The 16,275-nt window shown below is 43.7% G+C and overlaps 1 protein-coding gene and 1 long non-coding RNA gene across 2 annotated transcripts; one reads left to right on the top strand and one right to left on the bottom strand.

The window, feature by feature from the left end:
* Window positions 1-2,631: 2,631 nt before the first annotated feature.
* Window positions 2,632-13,440, bottom strand: FGF19 (fibroblast growth factor 19). The gene is made up of 3 exons (XM_028728701.2): window positions 12,278-13,440; window positions 11,670-11,773; window positions 2,632-4,923 (listed from the first exon to the last, which is right to left on the bottom strand). The coding sequence occupies exons 1-3, from the start codon at window positions 12,510-12,512 to the stop codon at window positions 4,597-4,599; spliced, it is 666 nt and encodes a 221-aa protein (XP_028584534.1). The 5' UTR covers window positions 12,513-13,440; the 3' UTR covers window positions 2,632-4,596.
* On the top strand, window positions 11,727-15,966 carry LOC144327870 (uncharacterized). The gene is made up of 2 exons (XR_013393051.1): window positions 11,727-11,808; window positions 12,173-15,966. It is a non-coding gene; the product is annotated as an uncharacterized LOC144327870 (long non-coding RNA).
* The last annotated feature ends 309 nt before the right edge of the window (window positions 15,967-16,275 follow it).

The raw sequence follows: 16,275 nt of genomic DNA, 5'->3' as shown, positions 1-16,275 counted from the left end.
AGACATCCATCTAATCTTCCCTGCTGAAACAACAGAGCAATTCCATCCAAAGTTATCAGTCAAAATTTCCTTCTGTAAACAGTCATTTCAGCTGCTAAAACACATTGTTTATGGGGAAACTGGGAGAACTAGTAACTTTCACAGGGTGACACTGAGCAAAGAGCAAGGTCCAATTTAGTTGATTCTCTTGCAGCCTCCGACCTAGATGCAAGCAAGACGTACCAAGAAGTACAAGATACTGGCTTTGATGCCTGAATGGGAAAGTGTTAATTAACATTTTTTTAAAAAAAACTTACAAACTATATTTGCATAAGAAAGAACAATCAAAATGAAATGGTTGGTATTCATTGAGTATTGGGAAAGGGCCATAGGTCAGTACTACAGCATCTGTCTTGCACGCAGAATGTTCCAGGTAGAGTTGGGAATGTTCCCTGTCTGAGATTCCAGAAAGCCATTGCCAATCAGTGTAGACAGCAAGATGGACCTAACTCTGTATAAAGCCATGTTCCCCCAAGGAAACCATGCTCATCAGCTGATGTGGCACATACAGTGGTACCTCGGGTTAAGAACTTAATTCGTTCTGGAGGTCCGTTCTTAACCTGAAACTGTTCTCAACCTGAGGTACCACTTTAGCTAATGGGGCCTTCCGCTGCCGCCGTGCGATTTCTGTTCTCATCCTGAAGCAAAGTTCTTAACCCGAGGTACTATTTCTGGGTTAGCAGAGTCTGTAACCTGAAGCGTCTGTAACCCGAGGTACCACTGTACATTCAATCTGTTGTGATTTACGGTGATTTCCAACTTATCATCTATTATATTTCTGTGTTTCTGTTTACAATCATTATTACAGTTTGTTGTTTGTATCTTTGAATACTTGCAGTCACTCCCTCTAAGTCGAGTGCCAACAGGATTGGAGACAAGAGAAAGGTGAGAGATGTGGAGAGAGTTATTAGCTTGTTCTTGTTTTTCATGTATTTTGTGTTTTTTCATCTTGTACTTTTATGTTGTGAAGTGCCCTGAGATCCACAGATGAAGGACAATATACAAATTTAATAAATGATAACAATATGATAATAACATCCTTGAGGTTTGCGGAAATACAATTATTATTTTTTAAAAAAAATGCTGAAAAAAGCCCTTTGAGGACTGAGATTGCTCAGTAGTCACGGAACATTTGGTAGCAATGGAGGGTGGGGAAGAATAAAATATAAGGGATGGGCGATGGAATTCCCTGCTTAAGAAGAGCGAGCCAGGCTGCTTGGAACACTCAATGGGGAGGATTCCTGTTAGGAGGTGAGGATCTACTGCAACATTTTGTTGCTGAACCCACTATGACGAACATGCATCAATAAGATAGGCTTGTTGATTTCCACAGAGCTTAGGCGCCTGTAAAAGCAGCTGTTGTGTTGGCAGCTATGTAGCCCATTCCTGCCCTTGCTTTAGCTGCTGCAGTGCAAATGGGCAAAACAGTAACAAAAATTGTAATCCTGTGCATGTCTACTCAGAGGTAAGCCTCCTCGTGTTTAATGGATGTGGATGGGAGACCTTCTGCTAACGATACCACCTTGGTTTCTATGATGGAAGAAGTGTGGGATAGAAATGTAAAGAAATAATACTAGCTTTTGGTATAGAATAAAAAGGACAGCTATTTTCCTGAGAACGGGGGCAGTTAAAAAGAGTCAGACTGTCTGTTTAAAGGAATCAGTTATTTGATTAAGGCAGGCATAGGCAAACTCGGCCCTCCTGCTGTTTTTGAGACTACAATTCCCATCATCCCTGACCACTGATCCTGTTAGCTAGGGGTGGTGGGAGTTGTAGTCCCAAAACAGTTGGAGGGCCGAGTTTGGGGATGCCTGGATTAAGGAAATGTAGACTACCTATATATTATATCTAGGGTCACAGGAAGACACAGCTAGTGCATTTTTCTAGTACATCAAAGGAAGTTAAGTGATGAGTGTTGCTCAAGGACAGAAAGAAACTTCTCTTCTGCTGCAAAATTCCTTACTGGTAAGGAGACATTTTCTCCGTGTTGTATTGCACAAGTGACTGATCCATTGTGGATGCTCCTGGCTACCTTTGAAATGCAGTCAGGTGACAGTGAGTTAAACTGACTAGACTGATCTGGTATGATGTTAATCTATAGCTGCATTCCTACACACACACACACACACACACACACACACTGCACACCTGCTTGGCAGCTGAGTCTATGAAGTCAATAGAATCTATTACTAAGTTTTCCCTGATATGTTACCACGGGAACATATAGGTGTGTTTTTTTATCTCCTCTAACTGGAATGCACAGAACATTGTAAGAATCTCTGTTTTCATTTGCAAACAACCAAGCTTCTATCTCAAAGGCTGCAACAATAGCCTTGAAACAATAGCAATATCAGACAGAGAAATCTGAGAAACTGGATAGGGGAGAGATACCACAGAATTCCAGTAATGAAGGGGTATGTTTTCAGAGTGCTACATGGTTCTTTAGCCTCTCCTTAGCACTGCCAGGAGCAAACTTAGCAAATATGCGCCCTTTCAATTAATGCACCCAGGACACAAATTCCAGGGTTGTTTTCCTTGATGCCACATATAAACAATCTGAGTAACACCAGTACAGACAACAGACAACTGAACTTTTCGTTCTAATTGGGTTTTTATTTAAAATGTTACATGCTAAAGCTACAGATTTTACACTCACAAACATTTTTACATTTCATTTCTGCTCACCCTTATAAAAATTACAAAGCTTTGCTACCTTTGGCCCAGACTGCTTTTTGTTTTTAAAAAAGACACTGTTGGAGTACATAAATAGAAATTTAAGTATAAATATGGTAACAAAATAAATGGATGTATGTGTTTAATAAATTAATCATAAATATTGTGTTGACAAGGAAGTGCTACATCAGGAAAATAATTATTTACAGAGCCATGCTACTATATACATACAAAACCCTTTGGGAAAGAATGTTATCCCATAGTAAGCTAGTTATTCACTAGAGGAAAATCTAACGGTAGTAAAAACTGCTATTTACAAAAAAAATTTAAAAAAATAATCCATGAAATAATACTCACAATTATATATTTTTTTAAATTCCATCATGTTAGTCTATAGAGATTTAAAATAACTGAATTATACCCAAAGCATCTCTTACAAGTCATAGGTGGCATTTATCCATTAGGTCAAGGTGTGGAACCTCAGGCTCAGGATTTGGCCCTCTGTGCCCCTCAGTCTGGCCCTTGCCACTCTCCTTGGGCCACGCCTTCTCTCCCTTGGGCACATCTCTCACAGAACTTGCTTCACCCACTGAGTGTTTTTGTCTGGTTGGAATGTGAGCTATGATGATATCTGCCTGCCTGATCATCACAAATCCTTAGTACTAACCTTCTAATCAAATTCAGCCAGCCAGTAGATATATGATACAAAAAGTAACCTATCAGGGTTTTGTTTTGAAAGTATTTTAGTTACATAAAATTCTGGGTCAGGCAAAATTAGCCTCTGGTTAGAGAATTGGTTACCTGTTCAATTGTTTTTACTCACTCCAGAGATTGCAGCCTTATCATACTTTTGCTCTTTCAACAAATAACGTTTTGGAATTGTGCACGTGTTCTGCCTGATGAAGAACCTGTGTAAATTGAAGGTTGGCATACTCTTTTGGCAACCATCATTCAGGTACTGTGAACTTCAGTTCACTAAACACTCAAAGGGGCAGCACAGCAAAGAGGATGCTATTTTCACCCCATTACCATTCTGGTCACTCTCTACAAGTTAGAGGGCAAATGTCCAAAGTGGGGAGCCTCAATTACTGATGGAGAACGCCCACTGTGTGCTTGAGAACCTTGGAAAACCATGGTTCTAAAATGTGTGGGGGGGGGGAGCCTCCATGAGCACAGCAGACTCCCCACTTCAGATTCCTGGATGGTAACTGGAATGGTGTCAGGGGACAGAGCTAGCGTGCATAGTGTTTCCGTATGTTTAGTCAACTCCATAGAAGAAAACCTGAAGAGGCTTGCTAGAACACAACTGCTTGTTTGTTTCTTTTGTCCCATTCCCTGTGGTTCCTGTTACCTCCTGTAGGGATCAAACGTTCAAGGACAGAAATTGCATTTCAATAGCTGATCTTCTGAAAACCAGTAGCAGAGGTTTGTGAAAAGATTGTGTGTTAAGTTACTTGTTTAGCTTTCTTTAACTGGCTGCTCCTCTTTAATTTCTGACACTGATGTGTTTAAGGGTCTTGAAGAGAAGGACCTATCCCTCTTTGAATGAATTGCATTTGTTACATCTGTCATCAGGCCTCAGAGGTGAAGGAAGGAAGGAAGCAAGCAAGCAGTAAAGCAAAATATTCACGATCTTATCCCTCCAAGCATCCTCCAAGGCAGAAGAAATACCTGCACGCTATGCATTTTTGTCATTCCTGAATTAAATGGCATATTTTCGACGAAAGCTTTCTAAATACCGTGCCTGTGTGTCTGTAAGTCTTCATGCCGTTTGACGAGAAAGGGTAGTGCCGCATCTGAATGTAGCCATGTGTGAAATATCACTGCTAGAAATAATATACTGCTGGTAATGCTTTTTTTATATGAAGCACAACTCACTTGTTCTCATTTCCCAAAACTAAGGCTTTTCACGGATACATCTGAGGTGATGCCGAAGGGATCCATGCTGTCAGTTTCAAGAGGGGGACTGAAAACTCCGGATTGCAAATGCTGCCCAGTGTCGCCGTAATCTCCAAAATCGGTTGACTCCACCGGCACAGTGTTGATCATTGGCAAGAAATGAGACAGTGGAAAGTCTTTCCCTTTATTTTGTTGCCTTTGCCTGGCAGTACTTAAGGACACCAAAACTCCATATTTCTTGGACTTGTAGATGTTGTAGCCATCTGGGCGCATCTCCTCTTCAAAGGAACAATCCTCTGTAGAATAACTAAGCTGAGAGGAAGTGAAAAATATTACACATTGGCTTTATACATTTTTTGCACTCTTAAATGGCATATGATGCAACAGTGTTTAGGCAAATCACCCGTCTTATGGAATGATCTATTCAGTGTGCTCTACGTGGCACTACCTTTGAAGGTGACCCGGAAACTACAACTAATCTAGAATGCGGCAGCTAGACTGGTGATGGCCGCCAAGACCACATAACAACGGTCTTGAAAGACCTACATTGGCTCCCAGTACGTTTCCGAGCACAATTCAAAGTGTTGGTGTTGACCTTTAAAGCCCTAAATGGCCTCGGCCCAGTATACCTGAGGGAGCGTCTCCACCTCCATCATTCTGCCCGGACGCTGAGGTCCAGCGCCGAGGGCCTTCTGGTGGTTCCCTCATTGCAAGAAATGAGGTTACAGGGAACCAGACAGAGGGCCTTCTCGGTAGTGGCACCCGCCCTGTGGAACGCCCTCCCATCAGATGTCAAAGAGATAAACAACTACCTAACATTTAGAAGACAACTGTTCAGGGAAGTTTTTAATGTGTGACACTTTAATATATTTTTAATCTTTGTTGGAAGCCGCCCAGAGTGGCTTGGGAAACCCAGCCAGATGGGCGGGGTACAAATAAGAAATTATTATTATTATTATTATTATTATTTGGAACCATTCTTCCATAGAGCTACATTTGATACAGACTAGTGCAGGAAGATACAAGGAGTCATTTATAACCCAAACATGGAGAATGGAAGTTCTCCGTGGGGTTATGAATAGGTGTGGTTCTGCTTTTATAGATTTACGCAGTAAGATTCAATTTGATTTCTCTTACTCTGCTAACTGGTTGTAAAGCAAAAACTGTTTTGAAGCCACAATGGCCCATCACAGTAACCCACAGTTCCTAGCTGAGAAGGCTTGTTTTCACTATGTCAATATAGCAAAGGCATTGCAGCTCAATGTGCACTTGAACCAAAGTTTACTGGAGTTCATGAGACACCTCAGGCTACCAGAAGCTAAAGGCAAATAACAGGGGAAAGGTTCACGGTAAAACAGATTGCTGCATAGTTAAAGCAACTGTCATACAGGTCTTGATTCTGATGAGGTTGCTGAACAGGCTGCCATTGCCAAGTCCTGACTGGACAACCTACCGTATTTTTTGCTCTATAAGACTCACTTTTCCCCTCCTAAAAAGTAAGGGGAAATGTGTGTGTGTCTTATGGAGCGAATGTAGGCTGCGCAGCTATCCCAGAAGCCAGAACAGCAAGAGGGATCTCTGCTTTCACTGCGCAGCGATCCCTCTTGCTGTTCTGGCTTCTGAGATTCAGAATATTTTTTTTTCTTGTTTTCCTCCTCCAAAAATTAGGTGCGTCTTGTGGCCTGGTGTGTCTTATAGAGCGAAAAATATGGTAAGTTGTGTCAACTTACAATCCCAACTATGCCTTCTCAAGTTTGTGGTGTTAGATTCTAGGGGGATTTCTGTGTTTTATTGGAGTCCTAGGTGTCCTCTCCCATTTACCAGAACCTGATTTGCCTCCTTATAAACTAGGGCAATGAAGCAATAGAGTTGACAACTAGAACACAAATGGAGAAAGATCTAATATGGGTTCGCCAAACACAGACTAAACACTATTTTGAGACCATCTCCATGATGATGGTGACAGCAGAGCACTTTCATCTCCATTGCCATTGCATCGGCACAGCACTATCCAGACAACATTTTTCAGGGTGCCCCTTCCAGCATTATGTGAGAGAACCATTGATATTTTAAAATATAAAATTTAAATGATAAGCATTTTTAAACAGTGTGCACACAGTCCCTGCAATGTGGCCAGCATTTAAAAATGAGACATGAACCATGTTTAGTAAGCTAATTTAATTGAAAAAATCCCTTTGACTTTGACAAAATGAGGATTTGTATTTTATAATGTCACAGAGTAAGAATTGGTCATGTAGTGTTAACATATATTCTGAGTATTGGAACCAAAAAATGTGCTCGCTAACACAGAAAGACTAGCACATAATAAAACAAAAACAAACAAAAACAAAACAGGATGGTGATTTTAGTCTGTTCCAGGTCCTCTGTGTCACTGCTCTTTTTCTTAAAACTCTGGTACTATTCTGGTTCGGTCATTAGAGGTGACTGAACTCTCTGTCAACTCAGAAGTATCGCTGATTGCGTCTGGGGCTTCGATGATAAGAGAAATGGTGTTCGTGCATGAACTCTTTACCTGCCAAGTCCCTGTGTCATACTTTCCCCCCTACACGTGTAACATATTATGCTGACAATCATCATTAAGAAGTAGAAGAGGCTAGAGCAGAATTCTCTTAATGACTAAATAGGCTTAAAGTGCAGCACTTCAGATGTGGATTGGGCTATCAGGCATGTGGAAAAACATGTTTTTGGTTTTTGTCTAGATTAGGGAAACATCTTGAGATGTGAGGCTGCTGCCATGCAAGTCACTTAACTGCCTTTAACTGTTGAGTTAATTCATTAATTTTCACACAGTCACAATGCAGAACAAAATTCAGTATGGCAATAACAGTTTGACTTGCAAGGCAGTCCTCAGGCATGTTTACACAGAAATGAATTCTAAAGTGTTCAGAGGGGCTTATTTTCAAGTGTAGCCTTACTTTTTGTAATGTGAATGATACAGATCTATACAGAAACTATACAGTAGTACCTCAGTTTTCAAATGTCTCCATTGACGAACATTTCGGTTTTTTAATGCCATAAACCTGGAAGTAAATGCTTCCATTTTCGAATGCACCTCAGAAGTCGATTGGCTTCCCCTGAGGTAGCACTGTATTTTTCTCAATTTTCTCTATTAAATTTGCAGGCCGCCCTTTGCATCTCGGTTTCCAGATGTTTTGGAACTCGAATGATCTTCCGGAATGGATTACATTTCTTAACCAAGAGGTGGTTTACAACAAGTTCTGTCACTATTTACAGACAGAATCTTGAATGAGACCAAACTTAAAACCCATTATTTATATCTGTGTTTACTGTTGAAAAATAACATTTGGGGCATGTAAGATATGCACGTTAGAGAGTTATGAATGGGGATGAAGATACTAGTGTATCCCAAGGTCCCTATTAAATTTCTATATCATCATCAGTTGGAAGACCACATAAACAGCACTCTGAAAGCATACTAACCTGATTGGACTAGATAGCACTTGTGGTCCCTTCCAACTCTACAATTTGTTGATTAGCTAAGCTCAAGTGAAAATAGCTGCACTGTTCAATATGCATTCACATTTCAATGCACGGATTTCAATAGGGCACAACCATCTATAAGTGTGATTTGAGCTGTTGTGCTGGTAAGCAGTTATATGATTATTGGGCTGGAAAGGGACCTTGGGGTCAACCAATCCAACCCTCCTCAGTGCAGGATCTGTAACTGCAGGATGCAATGGCGACACCCATGACCAATGACTCTTTCGTCTCTGCTTAATACCCTCCAGTGAAGAAGAGACCACCACTCCCCGAGGCAGCCTGTTTTGCTGTCTTAACGTCTCAGGCCATTAGGAAGTCTCTCCTAACGTGTAGCAGAAATCTGCTTCCTTGCAATTTCCACCCATTATTTTTAATCCTTCCCTCTTGAGCAACAGAAAACAAGTCTGCTCCATTGTCTGACACCACTTCAGATATTTGAAGAGAGCTCTCATATCTCCCCTTAATAGTCTCTTCTCCAGGCTAAACATACACAGCACTTTCATGCCTTACTCATAGGACTTGATGTCCAGACCCCTCACTATCCTGGTTAGATTAGGCTGATTGACCTACTTAAAACTGACTCAACATCAATAAAACCGCAGCAATCCACCTCGCAACAAATCTGGTTTCCTACAGAGCAGAGTGCCATATATTCTTAAATTAGTCTCCTTATGAAGTTAACTAAATAAGAATGACACATATCAGACTTTGAGACCTGCTGCTGGTTATCTAGAGTGATTTTTCAGCAGCATCTCAGTTCTCAGGTATACAAGGGCAGGAAAGAATACATTATCCTCCAAGTAGGTTATGTAGGCTTTTCAAAGCGAATGGGGATTAGAGCTCTGTGGACCTTCATGATATAGGCTGCAATTCAAGCCTGTCCCCTCCTGGTGGCGGCACTGAGCAGTCACCCTATCCACAGCCCTGCTGCACACAGTAACGGAGGCAGAAGCTCGGGGACATGAAGATCACTGTGCCAGCTTGAAGTTGCTCATGCAGCAACGTGGCCCAATGCCGTCATGCTACAGCAGTGAGACTGGCTCAGGGTTCAATGAATCATGGGGTGGCTCAGCCCTGCTTGAAGGAATCCCCTCCCCCAGTGGCACTCCTGCCCACATGACTGGTAGAAGGCTGACTGGTAATCTGTTATCCTGGGCACATACACACCTCGGAGTAAGCCCCACGGGGATTTTCTTCTGAGAAAACATGCCCAGGATTGCACTGTTAGAGACATTCAATGTAAAGGTGCCGTAATTGATTTTTGGAAATCCAGGCTTCAGTCCTGCACCCATTTCCCTCTACGCCTCATTGACCTCAATGGGAATTACTTTGGGCTAGACATGGGCTAGACATGACGCAGGTGGCGCTGTGGGTTAAACCACAGAGCCTAGGACTTGCTGATCAGAAGGTCGGCAGTTCAAATCCCCATGACGGGGTGAGCTCCCGTTACTCGGTCCCAGCTCCTTCCCGCCTAGAAGTTCGAAAGCACATCAAGTGCAAGTAGATAAATAGGTACCGCTCCGGCAGGAAGGTAAACGGCGTTTCTGTGCGCTGCTCTGGTTCACCAGAAGCGGCTTAGTCATGCTGGCCACATGACCCGGAAGCTGTACGCCGGCTCCCTCGGCCAATAAAGTGAGATGAGCACCGCAACCCCAGAGTCGGTCACAACTGGACCTAATGGTCAGGGGTCCCTTTACCTTTACCTAGACATGCATAGCTTTTGGGGTGCAGTCCATGCTCCACTGAAGGCCATGGCAGGACTGCATCTTCTGTCCTTAGCTCATGCCCTGATCTAAACATGGAAACACTGTGCATCATCTGAATGAAAATGGGTTGCGTAGAAGAGCTTAAGAATGCCCCATTACAAATGTAGCAGAGAGCCTGTAGATCTGGTGGAGGCAAATCAGGCAGCATTCCGCCCATCTCAGCCAGCCCCCCCCCCATTGCCTGCCTTTGTACTTTGAACTGGTCCAGAGGGTGACCTTGGCTTTCGGCTTCCCCTCCTTAGTTGCTCTGTTGCCCTTTTAGGACTTGGCAGGGAAGAGGATGAGGACAAACCTAGAATTAGCTCTACCTGGCATTAGCTCTGCATCTGCCTACCATCAGTCTCCCTGCCTTCTGCCCAACAAGTCTCTGTGGGCACTGCATCACCTACCACTGTGTAGACCAGCTTTCTCCCAACCTGATGCTTCTCCAGATGTTTTGGAATAGCTGTGCTGGCTGGGGCAGGTGGAAGTTGTAGTCCAAAGTGTCTGGAAGTCACCAGGCTGCAGACACTATAGACAAACTTTTGAGTCCATCACAGGTTCCCTTAACTTCAGTTAAGAAAGCAGCAAAAGGCGCTGATTTCCTTCACCAATAGCTATATTTCTATAAAACCACACCTAGAGGGGAGTGGGGAGGAATACAGGAGCAATCTTTGGCAGATTATTTGCAGAATGACCTGAAGAGCAAGAAGATTTTGTGCTAATTTAGTAATTCCATGCAATAAATATTTGGCATATATCCCAGTCCAACTGGAGAAATTTAAGCCCATGGAATTTATAAGTCCTTAACTATGACCAAATTACACCAAGTTATTTCACACCAAGATTCAATAATGCCTTTCCTAGCTTTGAACATCGGGAATCATGTGTTGGTGCAAAAAGTTACACCTTCACATGCATGATCCTAATCAAAAACAGGATAAAAAGAGTAAGAAATTGGAGCTGGAACAAATGTTATGTAATAAAGATCTCAGGGTACAAACACCTTCTGTAATGTTATGGGTGTGATGTGCTGGTTGTATTTTGACATGGGAAGCCCTGCTCAAATCTCTGTTTAGTCGGGCAGGCTTACTGGGTGGCCTTGGGTACATCCTTATCTCTCAGCCTCACCTACCTTAAGGGTTGCTGTGAGGACAGAATGAGATAAAGATCAACCATCCAGCCTGGAGCCCCTTTAAATAGTTCAGAAAAGAAATCTAAACAAATCGTAAATCTTAGTAGTCCAAATTCTGGAATGCTGCTGGTTCTGCCACTGTTCATAGAGGGAAAAAATACACAGAGTAAGTGCAAAGAAGAAGCTATCCCTCCATTTCCTCTTTTGTCCAGTTCAAAGTTATTTGTTATTACCTTAATGGTTATTTTATGACCATGCTACCTTAATCCTATCCAGCGTGGACTCTTCCCTTTGCCTGAACCTTACCACCAGCGAGACTGGAGTTCCCAAATTACCTCGTGATTGGATTTTTAAAATTCTTTCTGTTGCCTAGTCACAGAGCCCAGAGCTTAACTAATAATAATAATAATAATAATAATAATAATAATAATAATAATAGGTTTCCTTTCAAACCCGTTTAAGATCGTGGCGCAACGTGTTTAGACTTTGTTGTGTGGGAGTAAAATAAAATTGGCCAGGCTGCTATGGTTTTGTCTGGCCCGGGAGCACTGGATACAAATCTCCAGGAGCCGTTGTGGGGGCGGATGCATGCAAAATCCTTTTCCCCTCGGGGCTCTGGGCATGCCTAGGTCGAGGGGGTCCCCGCCGCAACTTACAAGCCCGCGCAGCCTTCCCTCCGCTTCCATGCAGAGGTAGCGAGAGCTTTCCACGCCCTTGATCGCCACCGTACGAACGGACACGGCTCGGATCTCCAGCAAACCTGCGCAGCGAAACAAAACGCAGCGTTAGTACACGGTGAGGTGGAGACGGGAAAGTTGGCTCTGCGGGAAACAACCTCTCCCTCTCTTGCGCGCGCAGCTTTGCCGGACCGTCGGTGTTTTAGATCCCTGTCCCAACTGCACTCACCTATCCCCCCCTCCTAGATACACGTCAAGGACCCGCACATTGGCATAGCCAGGCTTTATTGGGGGGGGGGCAGGCCACCCACCTGTCACTATCCGCTGTCCGGCTCTGTCTAGCAGATTCGGAATGAAATATCTCAATAGCAATAGTTTTAAATTCTTTTCTTTTGTCCCCAAGTGCTCAGAAAAAAAATGTATCAAAATCTTGTTACTTTTTTTTTTAAACATTTAGTTAACTATTTATTTATTTGATCTAGCGGGGTCAGCTGCCCCCCCCCCCGCCCCCGCCCATGGCTCAGGAACCGAAGAAGAGAAGTGGCCCTGCAAGATTGCGCGGCGCTTTGGCGAGCGCGGTTACTTACTATGCAGATTCTGGGCGCTGGCGCCGTCCACTCGGCCGTCGCTGTTGATCCTCAAGAAATAGCTGAACGAGCTGTGTCTGCCGGCGGTGTAGAGGTGCCTCAGTCTTATGGCCTCTCCCCAGCCATAGTTGACATGTGGTCCAGCATCGGTGAGGGGCAGGGACCGGGCGAGCGTGACCAAGCAAAGCCCCGCCAGAGCCAGGAGCGCGCCAGCTTTGCGCAAAGTCGGCCACATCTTTCGCCGAGGAGAGGAGTTCCACCGCAGCGCAAACGCAGGCAGAGGCGCAAAGGTTCCCGCGGAGAAGAAGACCGAGGTGGCCAAAAAAGACAGGGCGGGGTGGTGGTGAAGCTCAGGGCTTGGGGAGCGACTTGCTTCAGGAGCGATTGCAGGAGAGGCAAAGCCAATCCGCGGCCTTTTATAGGTCTCCTTATCAGCCCAATCGATAAGGCTAATTCCAATATAGACACTGCTCCATCGCAGGACTAGGGCCAATACCCGCCCCGCTGGATCAATAAGGATTACATCACAAGCCCCGGGACACCCCTTCGGGTTGCATTTCTGCCGCTCGCTTTATTTTATTGCCAAAGCAATTCGCTGACCGCTCTTCCAGCGTGGCTTTAAAAAACGCGCACGACGAGCAAAGTTTTCGGAAGACTAGCGAGCGCGCTTCCAAAGCCAGGATCAGAGGGAGGAGAAATGGGTGCGTGGTGCGCGGGAAGCGAGAAAGAAAACCGTGAAAAGCCGAGTGCACCAGGAGGCGCGAAGAATAGGAAGAGCGAGGAAATCAATGGAGAAATGGAAGTGAGAGGGGAGATCAAAGGCAGCAGAATTCACCCGAGACGTTCCAAATTCTTTCCGGGAGGAGGGTTTGGGTGGGGGGCGTTGACCCTCCCTCCCCCTCAATCTGTTCGCTTTCCCCAAAACACATTCCCACGACCCACTCCTTGCAAAAATGCAAGCAATTTCATATGTGTTGAGAAAGGGTTGCTTTGAATTTCGCCCCTTTTATGGACGAGAACCCCAGCGCTTTTTAAAAAAAATACCCCTTCCCCGTGCTGCTAAGGCAACAGCAGATCATCCTGTCCCCATTGGCATCTCTGGAAGTGGCGTGAGCGAGGCTGGCCCGGTCGCTCATTGTATCCCGCCAGAGACCACAGAGCTTGAAAAAAGGCCGGCTGGAGAAAGTCTAAATCTCAATGGAATTTACTAATGACCCGGAAAATCGCCCACTTAGGGGGCGGGGAGGTTGCCTCGCCTTTGTTCCACAAGGTGGCCAGAAGCGCGTTGGCTGATGCAACGCCTCCCAAGATTGCAAAGCAAGGGAATCCTTACATGCAGCCGGGCCCCCTCCTCATCTCCGTGCCTCCGGGGTGAAGGAAAGAGCAAGCAGCACGTACTTGTATAGATGTCTAACCTCCTTCCTTCCTTTTCTTCCTTTCTTTGTTGCATTCATATCCCACCTTTTCTCAAAGGACCCCTCTCCTCCCAATTTACAACAACCCTATGTGGTAGGCTAGGCCCAACTAGTGACGGGCCCAAAGTCACTCTCAGTGAGAATCGTGGCTGAGGAGAGACTTGAACTGTGGCCCTCCAGGTCCAACGATACCCTGCTTTAAAGAAATCTTTTCATTAATATGCTTTTTATTAATATACTGTAAGTCATAGCATAACACCACATATCTCTGTATCTAGTTTATATTGTTATTATTATTTTTTACGTATTTATCTTAAAGCATTTCCAAACTGCTTAATATTTAAAAATGTCTAAGCTGTATACAAAAAAATACAGCATTAAAGACTTTTTAAAAAAAGTTTCATAAAAACAGAGTTGCAACATAAAAAACCAGCAAAACAGTATTCTAAAAACAGATAAAACTGGGAATTCAGTAATAAAACAGTTAACAAGTTAGTAATGTAAACAAAAGCAATCAGAGAGTCTCACGGCACCTTAAAAGATGAACACATTGTTTTCATGGGCTCAAGCCCGCTTCATGGCATATGGGTGAAGTGAAATCGTAGTTGGCAGGTAACTCAATAAAGGAGAAAATGGGAAGGTGGGAGCTGGAAGGTAATGAGATGCAATTTTGCAGTCAGTGTGATAATGATCTGACAAAGTGGGTTTGAGTATGTGGAAAGCATATGCCATTACAGTATAAATTTGTTAGTCTTGAAGGTACCACAATTATTTTTTTGCCATTGACTAGCACACTCTGGATGTACAGTGGTACCTCGGGTTACAGGTGCTTCAGGTTACAGACACTTCAGGTTACAGACTTTGCTAACTCAGAAATAGTACCTCAGGTTAAGAACTTTGCCTCAGGATGAGAACAGAAATCACACAATGGCGGTGCGGCAGCAGTAGGAGGCCCCATTAGCTAAAGTGGTACCTCAGGTTAAGAACAGTTTCAGGTTAAGAATGGACCTCCAGAACGAATTAAGTTCTTAACCCGAGGTACCACTGTATATAGAATGTGTGCCTACATAAATGTATATGCATATGGTACAAGCATACACAGTGATGTGTGTGTAAAACTGTTAGGTAAAAGTTACATAGTAAACCTCTGGGTGGCACTCCAAGGCCAATAGGCAAGGACTTCTCAGACCATCTTTGGTTAACTTAGCATTCCACCCATTCCCAAAGTTCCTAGGCTGGACTGTCAAAACAGAGGTGGAAGCGCCGATTAGCTTTGTCTTTTTCCTAGTTAGATTCCCTGCTCTAGGAGCCACACAGCTGTTGGGCTTCCAGGTATCATGGGCCCAGCTCCCTTGTCCTGACAAAGGATAGTGCAGGTCATTTCCTAATGATGTACATTCAGGAGACTTTCTTCAAAGCCTCTAATGTCACCTTTCACTCAGTGCTTTTTACCTGGGAGTAAACCCCCAGGTCTTTACCTGGGAGTAAACCCCAAGAGGAAGTCCATGGATTTCAGTCGGCCTGCTCTCAGGATGAATTCATTGAATACAGCTCTCTGTTCACTAATGAGTTCTGTTGATTTCAGTGGGACTTCCTTCTTGACAAATATGCTGCAATGACTGTCCTAGTCTTATAGTTTTCCTAAATAAAACTATGCTTGAAACATTTCGGTACTTGACTTTTACATCTTTATACGCAAAAATGTCTATATCTCCAAAATTAAGAACAGCATAATATCAACATCAATCTCATAAAATGAGTACAAAATACATGAGTTCCTGGCAATTTTTTGAGCAAATTGTTTTGCTTTTTGCAATGATTGGAAGCTGTCAATAAATGTTTGAAGACGACCTGTAGGGCTACACCCTTACTGTTCTGTTTCTGTTTTTATTATGTATTTTGGTGCTGGTCTTTAAAGCCCTAAACGACCTTGGCCCAGTGTACCTGAAGGTGTGTCTCCACCCCCATCATTCTGCCATGACACTGAGGTCCAGCTCTGAGGGTCTTCTTCTGGTTCCCTCCCTGTGAGAAGCGAGATTACAGGGAACCAGGCAGAGGGCCTTCTTGGTAGTGGCTCCCTCCCTGTGGAATGTCAAGGAAATAAACAACTATCTGACTTTTAGAAGACATCTGAAGGCAGCCCTGTATCAGGAGGTTTTTAATGTTTGATATTTTTATTATGTTTGTAGGTATGTTGTAAGCTGCCCAGAGTGGCTGGGAAAACCCAGCCAGATGGGTGGGGCATAAATAATAAAATTGTTGTTGATGATGGTGGTGGTGATGATGATGCTGTATTCTGGCCTGAGATCTTTGTTGGAAGGATGGCATACAAATTTAATATATAAAATGAAATAATGCACTTGTGTGAGACCATATCCTGCTGAATTCAGTGGGGCTTATTTCTGAGTAAACACTGGGAAGTGTTCTGTACCTCTTACCCTTTAGAGATCCAATTCGTTAATTGTACAAGGGCTGCTTCTTAGTTACATTGCTTTTTACCTGCATGGCCTGCTTGCATAGGAAACAGTGTACATACAGAGTGTTGTGCAAGTCTTGGTTTCATTACTAAGACCAGGTGGATAC

The sequence above is a fragment of the Podarcis muralis genome, chromosome 1 (genome assembly GCF_964188315.1).
Source record: "Podarcis muralis chromosome 1, rPodMur119.hap1.1, whole genome shotgun sequence".
Taxonomy (NCBI): domain Eukaryota; kingdom Metazoa; phylum Chordata; class Lepidosauria; order Squamata; family Lacertidae; genus Podarcis; species Podarcis muralis.
Note: the sequence above shows the minus strand (reverse complement) of the source record. Positions and strands in the feature narration are given on the sequence as shown.